Source organism: Onychostoma macrolepis, chromosome 08, assembly GCF_012432095.1.
Source record: "Onychostoma macrolepis isolate SWU-2019 chromosome 08, ASM1243209v1, whole genome shotgun sequence".
NCBI lineage: Eukaryota > Metazoa > Chordata > Actinopteri > Cypriniformes > Cyprinidae > Onychostoma > Onychostoma macrolepis.
Genome location: NC_081162.1, coordinates 15,805,293 through 15,815,505, shown reverse-complemented (window position 1 = coordinate 15,815,505; position 10,213 = coordinate 15,805,293). Strand labels below are relative to the sequence as shown.

Below are 10,213 nucleotides of genomic sequence, written 5' to 3'. Positions count from 1 at the left end.
ACGTGTAACTTTAATTGAACTTGTGTACGTTATTAAGACATCTTGCTGATTTTTCAAGAGCTTTTTCAAGAAGACATGAATACCAAACTGTGTTAGGTTAGAAGAAATTCAGATGAACTTGTGATCAAATGAAAGTGTTAATGCTGTCTTCATCTCTTCTGCATTTGAATCTGCTTTTATGCTCCATACCAAAGATCAGGTCCATCCCATTTAAAAGGTGGATTTTTGTTCACTTGGTTGTGACATAAGTTTTAAAATTTAATATATGTTTGCAGAGATGCGGTTAATAGGCTAATGTCTAATGTTGTGGTCTGTGATTGCTCAGTTTCCACTGAATGTTCGTTATAGTAAATGCAATTTTCATTTGTTTTACAGACCAAAGGTGGAGTCGATATGACTTTCTATTGTATTCAATCAATTTGCAGATGTAAGTATTAAATTTAACCCTGCATATTTATTTAACAGCGGTGATGAATCTTCTGTTGATGAGACCTTTAGAATTTCCAAAATATCATTTTTTTGTTTGTTTTTTTTGTTTAGTGCTTGATTAACAAATACATTTTAACAACACCATCTGACAATGAAACAAGGCGAGATTTCCTGTTGATGTTATTTTTCTCGGGTGTTCGGCATGGTCTCATATTTCAATAGTTTGTTCCTCGATTTGAAGAGATTAAAATCAAATGTTCACAAGAGCCAGTCCAGCTTTTTGGGAACTCTTAGATCAAAGGGAAATATTAGATGGAATTGAAAAAAACGGTGAGAATGGTTCTTGTTTTTTTTTTTTTTTTAATGAAAATTATGAAGTTAAATTGCTATTAGACTGAAACCATTTCTAGTACATACATTTTTCCATATTTAAAATAAATACCAGGATTGTTGTAGATAAATTATAAAAATGTTTATGAATTAACCTTAATTGTTTTGCTTGTATTATTTTATTTAATTTGAATTCTCAAAATCATCCTACAAATGAAATGTCAAGCAGCAATAAACAATGGGATTATGTCTATCATCTCTGTTTTTAAGATACATCAGTGTTTATCAGGAATGAATCTAACAGCAGGACTGAAATATTTCTTTCAATCATATTATAATAGTTATGAAAAAGCTTGCTGTAAATTTGATCAGTTGGGGCGCTCCCCCTTTGTGAATAATAGAGGACAAGCTGCCTCACTGTATACAGGAAGAATGTTCATCACTAATTATGATGGAGAATTTGAAGTAAAAACGACGAACCTGAGCATAATGGATGCAGGCAGATACATCCTGCCACCTCAAGATGTTCAAGTTACAGCTTCTGGTAAGACCTGGAACAATTTCTATATTAAGGCTTCTGCATTCATTGATTGATCATTAGGAAATCTGAAGCATCATAAATGAGAATTAGTATCATCTGTCTTATATGCTGTGTTGGTCATGCTCATTTGGAGATCGAATTCTTATAATTGTTAAATAATAAATTGTGAAATAAATATTATATTCTTCATTAAAAGACTTCAAGGGACAGATCACCCAAAAATTCTCAACCTCATGTTGTTCCATGACTCACTTTCTTCAGAACACAAAAGAAGATATTTTGAAGAATGTTGGGGTCCAAACAGCAAAAAAATAAAATAATAATAAACAATAATGAAAGAAATTCATACAGGTGTAGAATGACATTAGGTAGAGTAAATGACGATTTTGGACGAATTCATTAATATTTTAATATGCATTAACCTCTGTAACATAACCTGTTAATCAGTGACAGCTGGAGAACATCCTGCACGCTAGCTTGTGTTTCTTCTAATGACTTGGAAGAAGAAATCCACAGGTTGGTAGAACCAAAATACTTTCTTGACGAAACATTGGTTAATTAAATAAAATAGTTTATTTGCAAGTTAGTGTGCAGTTATATATCCTCTCTACACTAATTCGTTATCTACTGACCTGCACCTCGGTTGGTGTGCGTGGGCTTGATTATTTAATTAAGAACCAAAATACTCAGCAGATTTGAATACTAATGTGACCGTTTCTTAAATCTAATGAATGAACATAATTTATGATTTTCACACTCATGTAAATATGGAACTTGTAGTTCTCTCGACACCATGGTGGTAAGCAGTTTATGCATCTGACTCATGACCGGATGACATCTTAAAACTCATGTCCTAAATATGATTCACTTTACTTAACAGGGGGTGACATATATTCTGCAGAACAATGCGGCAGATGGACAGGTGGTATAATTACCAGACACAGTGAAATCACTGAGGTACAGCTTCTGCTTCAGTTTTACAGGAATCACTATAAACAGGTTCAAAACCCTCAGTCAGATGGACTCATGATCAAATCACAGTCTGACGTATTTGTCTCCATCTCTTCTTCTGTCTTCCATTGCCCAGGTCAAGTATGTAATAGAGTTCAACATTTACAGCTTTTGTTGCACTCTCAAGGCAACCACGTTCAGGTTACACTGTTAAAAAAAAAAAGCATAATTCTGCAGGAACTGTAGATGTAAATTGTGTAGCTTAATAGTATAGTACCGTTTTGTCTTTATTAAACACACTACTTACTGTAAAAAAAAACTAAAAAAAATTAATCTAGTAGTAATTATCAATTATAATGGGATTCTTGATTCAAATGTTGTGTAACAGCAGCTTGAAAAACATTTACTGTTTCACTCTTTCAATCCTGGCCTGTAGTATGTTACAGCTTCATCAATGAAACAATATAAATTCACTGTGATTTTCTTCTCACAATGACTGTACAAATGACGAATCTGCAGAAACAACAGGTTGGACGTAGAAAAACACTATAAAACATTTTTAAATCTCTGAATGAATGAATGAATTAATGTTTTCAGCTTTATAGGAAATAAGTATTTGACACAATTTGAAAATATTTATATTTTTCACTGTATAAATGAGGCATTATTTGTTAAAGTATATAGCTGATATTTAAGGGTCTGTGGCATTAAAAACTTAAAAACCTTAGGTTTTTAGGTGTTTTAAAAACACACCAGTTGTGAGAATGTATTTAACAATATTTTGTGACTATTTGTGCTGTAGCTACAATTGATTATTTAGTATCATTTGTTCCCAATTAATGCAAGCATCACGTTTTGTAGTTTAGCAGTGTAACTGGATTGAGGGTGCGATAGAGAACTTGAAAAAATCTTTCAAACTCTATTCAAGCCCAACAGACAATTTAGAGGTAACATTTCTACCTGTCATGACTACACAAAACTTTGATGTGGCTATCATGTTTAAGTGGTTTTTGAGAGTGTAGTCAAAATAATTTTCTGATGAGTTCAAAAGGCTGTACTTCCTTTTTCTGTCAGTTATTCGTCATGGTCTTATGTTTAGATAGGTCGTTCCTCAATTTGACAGGAAAAGAAGAAGAGGAAAGAGTTCATCAGAGTCTGTTCAGATTTTTAAAGAATATTTGAAATATCAGAGAGGAAAATGAAGCTGATTTTCTTTCTTCTTGTCCTCTTGGAGAACGGTGAGAATGTTTATTCTGTTCTTTATAGAAGATTAAGGAGCTAAATCTGACATTCGACTAAAAGTTAAAGTTTAAAAGCATGCATTTTATCTATTTTAGTTGCATTTTAAAAAGTTATGGGTTAACCGTAACTCTTTTATTGGTACTTAAATGTATTTTGATGATTTTGATAAAATAACTGTATAATTTTCATAATAAAACAATATTTATATAAGCAGTGATAATAGATGGAATTGTGTTTATCATCTCAGTTTTAAAATAAGAAAACATTAATGTTCAGTAAATGTTTTTCAGGAATGAATTCAACAGAAGGACTCCAAGTGACTTATTCAACAGATAGAGTTATTTTAAAATATTCCTTTCACCCAGATTATTATAGTTATGAAAAAGCTTGCTGTAAGTTTGATCAGTCAAAGTGCCAGCAGTTTGTGAATAATGGAGGACAAGTTGCCACCATGTATCAAGGAAGAATATTTATCACTGATTACAATGGAGTATTCAAAGTAATAATTATAGGTCTAAGTGTAATGGATGCTGGCGTGTATGGATGTGGTTTCAGAGGGTTACCTGCCACCTATGAATATGTTAAAATTACAGTTTCTGGTAAGATTTTCTGTTGCTAAATGTTCAGTTTAATAGAAGCAGCCATTAATAAAAATAATCTAATTAATTAAAAAAAAATGTTTATATGTGTATATATAAGAATCCTCCTATAAAGCCCTCCAGCAGACCAGCAGACCAGCAGTCTGGTCCACTTCTTCTCCCTCTCCACCCACTCTATCTGAGGATGATGCAGAGAAACACAGGTACATTTCGTCACAATCATGAACCCTTTACAGTTCCAACTCTTAACAGGTATTAATCTGTGTAACACAATACATTAAGCAGTGACAGCTGGAGAACATCCTACATGCTAGCTGCTGTTTTAAGTGTTCTGGTGTTTGCTGTCATCTCAATGACACTGATTGTGTACCGTCTAAAGACCAGGAAGAAGAAATCCACAGGTAGGTGAATGGACAATGATCATTTTCCTTTATCTAAGGAATTTTTGACTGAACACGTTTTCTTTTCCCGCCTAACAGATAAAAGTGAAATTTGTGGTTCTCCTAACGCCACCCTGGTAAGCAATTTATACATACTGTGTTTTCTCTATTGACTCAAAACCACATGGATTCAGTCGCTTGACAAAGTCAGCCATGTGCTATAAATAAGGTTTAATCTGAGGTAAAATCAACGTTTGGTGAATCATTAGTTTGTTTACAGCGTATTCTGTAATCACTGTCATCATCCTGAACCGGGAAAATTAGATTCTACGATGGATGGATGGATTGAAAGATTGATTCTGAAATGTCATCTCTCCACAGGAGCAGAATGGCATAATCTACTCTATGGTGGACTTTAAGCCGTACCAGGATCCATCTGAACTTTATGCCAATTTGCAGATATACAACCCAAAGGACACTGCTGCTTCTTCAAACTCTACAGTCACAGTAGAGGAAAGTGTAGAATATTCCACGATTATGAGAGCACCAGCGTAAACATTTGCAATAATTGTGTTCTATGTTTTCATTGCTTTGGTTTGTTTTTGTTGTGGTTGCTTTTGTTTTCTTGAGGGATTTTTTTAAATAAGATTTAACAATATTATTAATTCAACACTGATACTGCAGAAGTATTTCATTCTTAAAAATTTCATTATGATGATAAATGCCTGAAAATGTCTAGAAGTAAAAAATTGTAACTCTTTACTCTAAATCCACTTGGATATTTGACTCGCGTGGGTGATTGACCATGGAAACACAAAGGACGACAATTCGTGATGCAGTAATTATAACTGCAATAATTTTATTTTGGATGAACAGAGAAAGTTTCTATTATGAAATTGTAGTTAGATGTCGAAAATCAGTGAAACCCAGATTTTGCAATCCTGTACTTCTTTAGGTAGCAACAGTTAGACCCATCAAAATCCAGAAATAGTTTTGAGCGAGGCAACATAAACATGTGGTGACGCATGTTTTGTGCAATGCATTACGTTAGTATTGAATAGGTTTTAAGGGACACTGGGTTAATCAAGGCCACTCAAATGAATCAAGACTAGACCCTACCACCTTCCATAAACCATACCAATAAATTCAGCAATGACATTTCATGGCACCCCTCCTTTGTCTTCATCCAGCTCATAGGCAGTTTGTTGACCTGTCTACAGCAGGTCTCAGAGGTGAAGAGAATCCATTGCATTCGCTGCAGATTTCAGAGGAACAATCTTTCGTGTTATTTTTGCAAATTCTCTGAACTGAGACTCAGATTGAACCAGTCATACAGAAGTGTTAGAGACTGTTAAACAGAAGTGAAACTTTAAAAAGGAGAGTCATATAGTCATCTTTTCATCATACATCTTTAATAGAAAATCACTGTGTCTAGATAGCCTGCTAATTTAATATTGACCACCATTCTCAAACTCAGTTGTATTGACACCCTAACGCATGGTGAACAATGATCATTTATTTTATTTTCAATATTTTATTATTGCATTTTAATGTTTTGTATTGAAATTTTCTAAATTAATTTGGAATATTAAAATATTACAGCATTATTTTGCTGTCTTTTCTGGACAAATATAGTATTCGTTTTTTTTTTTATTAAGCATCAGATATTTTGTTTCACATACACACACCTAGCACATATTCACACAGTGAGAAAAACACAAAGACCATTCAGACTGATAATAATTTATTTACCATAATTAAGCCTTCAACAAATTCACAGCAGAAAATATGATTCCCGCCTAAGCACATTCCTTTAAAAATGTCTGTTTGCATGTGTACTCACGTAAAGGTGATGAAACTAACTTTGTTTTTTACTATCAAGTGTAGTGGATGCCAAGGTAAACCAGTGATTCTGAGGTAGACCTTGTGCCACGGTGGATAATGTATGTCAGCATTTCTGGGGCAGCTGGATAACAGCATTTTTGTTGTGCAAAGTGCATGAAAGTGAAAAATGAACATGACCAGAAAGGTGTTATGGCACTTGTTATTAATCTTCTTGTGCTGTTCCTTTTCAAGTATTCCCACCTTCATTTGTCTCTTTCTCACACGTTTCCAGTGTTAAAAGTCTATGTTTTTGAAGTCGCTGGTACAGCGATATCTGTTGTCGCTGTACCTGGTGCAGACCAGATGTGGCAGGCAGGGGCAAGTGTGATGTTGTCTCTTGCCAGGGAAAGGAACCTGCAGTCAAAACACACAGATAACTGCATTAGTCACTAGATTGTATTATTATTTCATATAGTTAATTGACTTTTAGATCAGCAATGCATTAATTATGAAAACATAAATTGTGAATTATTTACATTTTGTGTGTCTGACTGCTGTAAAGATATCATTTTAATTAAATCTTTTCAGCCGTTGGGTTAGCTAATCAAGATACATTACAAAACTCTATAGGCTTAGGTTTCTGTTTAAGGATCTTGTCAGTTTTACTAGTCATCAATGAGTCACAAACACCCTCGTAACCTCAGCTGAATGGCAAAGCTTCTGTATCTCTGTATCAGTCTGAGACTGTCCGACAAAGTGATAAACAGCCCCGATCTGTGAGACATTCGATCAATATCAGTTACTCTTATCAGCAGATTCTTTTAAAGCCTTTCTCAGTCATCTCTGGCAATCACCCATGTTTACTCCACGATCCGATCAGCTGTTTAAAATGAGATTGAAAACTTGTTTCCAATGTGTTAGTTTTTACTTAAAAGCAAACATTGACTCGTTTGCTAAGATTTCCACAGTGTGGGAAAAAATTCTATGGAAGTCAATGGGTTTTCTTTTATGTTCAACAGAAGAACGAAACTCATACAGGGTGGGAACAACGTGAGGGTCAATAAATAATTTAAATTTTGGGGTAAATTATCCCTTAAAGAGTTTTTTGACCATCTGTATAAGCTGCATTGTCCGGTCTGACTAGTCTAAGATTAAATTGTCTTTCTCTTTTGATCTTTCCTCTGTTTATCCCCTGGTTTTCTTTCAGTTCTTATAACAGTTAGGCCTGGGTTGCCTCAGGTCAGCCAGTGAAATCACTGCTTTCATATTCCGGAGGGGTTTCTCATGGCTGTGTGTATCTGTATACCTTGTGGCTGTACGGGTGGCATTCGTCTCCTTCCAGCCCCTGTGGTGTGCACATACGCAGGCCTCTGAGCCACAGACTCACAGCACAGCACAGACCCACACCGCACTGCACATCCCTGTCACATGCCTGACACACAAACACAACACAACACAACATCAGTCACATACGGTATGGCATTCATTCCCAGTGAATAGAAGATCTTGCCTTGCATGGCTGTGTTAAAGTCTTTGTTAATGTGTACGAATGATAAAGTATTTGCTTTTTTAAATGTATCTACCCCATGCCAAGAGTGCAAATTCAATTATTTTATAAACATTCTGTTTGATTTAAAATAACATTCTGTTTGATTTCCTATGATTTTTCCCAGAACTATCAAAACCTGTGGCAGTCAAAAAAGCTCAGGTGTCTCATTAAAGAGAGAGGAAACTTCTCTTTTCACACAACCCTGTAAAAAATGATATGATCAATAGAAATGACTTTTTTACATGTGAATCAGTGCAATATATTTAATATTCTACATGAAATGACAATGCTAAACGATATCCAGTTAAATATGAGTTAAATGGAGGTTGTTAATTGGGGCTGTAAAAGTATAGGGCAAAAACTGATAAAATATACAGAAAAATGTGTGATAGAAATGCCAAATTAATGTGGGAAAACTTTGTAAAATGTTCAAAAATTTGATTATAAAGAAATTGTTTATATTATTAATTTTTTTTTTTTTCTAATACAATTACATTTAATTTGACATATTGGCTTACGAGCAAACATGCTTTTTAAACAATTAGTGAACAAGCAAATTCTGAACAAGCAAAATTAAGGCAAATCATAAATGAACTTAATCCATTTGGGGGATAAGCAAACCTCCCGCTTACTTTTTTTTTAGCATTAACTATTGAAATTTATCAATAGTAAATTTATCTATCAGCTAAACATGATTGATTATGTATAACTGCACAAATAAATGATCAATTCAATGAAGACATAATTAAATAATGCAATTAAAAGTAAGTCCTGCGAGATGATTTGTCAGACTTACCCCTGTGATGACGGCACATCTGCACCAGCTCAGGGACAGCAGGAGCACGGACAGAATCAACACCCTGCTCATAGCAGCAGCGGGACACAAACACTAAAAGCTTGATCGTTCTTTTTTGTGTTTTTCTAATTCTCCCTGTTGATCTCTATTCTGTCCTGTGGAGCTCCTGGAGGATTGAGTATGGCCCTGAGATGATTTCAGTTCTCTGCTGGTCTTGTCCTCCTGTCTCAGAGTGTGGAGTCTTTGGTAACTTCTGAAATAAGGTCTGAGGTCTGGCTCTGTCTCTCTCTTTCTTTCTCCATCTCTCTTTCTCTTTATCTCCCCTCGCCCCTCGCTTCCCCCCACCCACACCTCCGCAGGGACTTCGTCATCTCTTTCTGTATGACGCTGGACCGGATGATGGAGAAGAGACCTCACTGGACGTTTCACTTCAAGCACATCCTTCCTAATGACACCAGCTAGAGTAGCACATTTTTTCATTGGATTTGTGTGGTTATAAATCAGCTGAGTTAAATTTAGAGCAGCATTATTCGCCAGTCTTTTTTTGGCTTATATGCCCCCAAAGCCATATCAATAAAGCTCAAGCACCCCTTCATTGAATTCTGAAATGTGCTCATATTGTCAACTCATTTTATACTGAATATCATTTAAAATAAGAAGTTATTTTACAATTTAATAACAACAACGCTGATATATGAGTGGGAAAAAGTGTCGCCCACACTAATTTATAAGAACACGCAAAACAATATTTTGTTCATTCACTTTTTATTTTATTTCCTCAAAATAACTTTTTTAACTTATTTTTCACTGGAGCTCAAATTGCTATAAAACATTCAGTCATTTCTCCAGTTAATGTTTATAGTTTTATTTATTTACGGGCATACTCATGTGGCAAATAATTATTATTATTTTTTTTTCCTGGCCAAAATACATTTTAAATATATGTTGTGTTGTAAAAAGTGAACCTTAATAAAATATATTTTTGAAATTAAAAATATATTTAGTTTCAACCTTCATACAATTAAATATGCTTTATTATGAATTCATACATTTAGGCTAGAGATCAAAACTTTGGGCTATATATATAGATATGTAAGTGATTTAGTGAGTATGTTCCTTTCTGATTTTTATTCAGATATGTTACATATATGTTATAGAAAACAAATAAAGGTTTTCATTAAATGTGACATATGTGAATGTATTTTCTTGGATTGTAATGTAATGTATGGAGAGCAAAGTATATTTTTAAATGCTTTTTAAAATATATATGAATATGTTTTTTTATTTAAAAATGAATATATTTTTGGTCATTTTTGAAAATACTTTTTTCCCCTGCCATATGGGTAATATTAGTAGTTTAGTAGTATTTGCAGTACAATTCCCTAATTTATACATCTTTTAAAGGAATATTTTAGGTACATTTTTATATTTTTAAAATATGACAGGATTTGTAAGAGCTGTGAGGAGTCTGAAATTCTCAAACAATAATTTGAAAATATATTTTCAACATAATTTACTCCATTACCAAAAGTAATAGTAATTAACACCTTCATCATCCATATCCTCTATGCA

At 33.9% G+C, this 10,213-nt stretch overlaps 2 protein-coding genes across 3 annotated transcripts; one reads left to right on the top strand and one right to left on the bottom strand.

The window, feature by feature from the left end:
* The first annotated feature begins 3,296 nt into the window (after nt 1-3,296).
* Nucleotides 3,297-6,078, top strand: LOC131546275 (uncharacterized). Of its 2 annotated transcripts, none has more exons than XM_058785752.1 (6): nt 3,297-3,489; nt 3,784-4,092; nt 4,193-4,295; nt 4,378-4,493; nt 4,572-4,609; nt 4,854-6,078. In XM_058785752.1, the coding sequence occupies exons 1-6, from the start codon at nt 3,450-3,452 to the stop codon at nt 5,025-5,027; spliced, it is 780 nt and encodes a 259-aa protein (XP_058641735.1). In that variant the 5' UTR covers nt 3,297-3,449; the 3' UTR covers nt 5,028-6,078. The 2 variants fall into 2 exon arrangements, with proteins under 2 accessions (XP_058641735.1, XP_058641733.1); XM_058785750.1 differs by having other exon boundaries at nt 4,375-4,493.
* A 512-nt stretch (nt 6,079-6,590) lies between these two features.
* prok1 (prokineticin 1) lies at nt 6,591-8,713 on the bottom strand. The gene is made up of 3 exons (XM_058785756.1): nt 8,642-8,713; nt 7,603-7,728; nt 6,591-6,710 (listed from the first exon to the last, which is right to left on the bottom strand). The coding sequence occupies exons 1-3, from the start codon at nt 8,711-8,713 to the stop codon at nt 6,591-6,593; spliced, it is 318 nt and encodes a 105-aa protein (XP_058641739.1).
* Between the last annotated feature and the right edge of the window lie 1,500 nt (nt 8,714-10,213).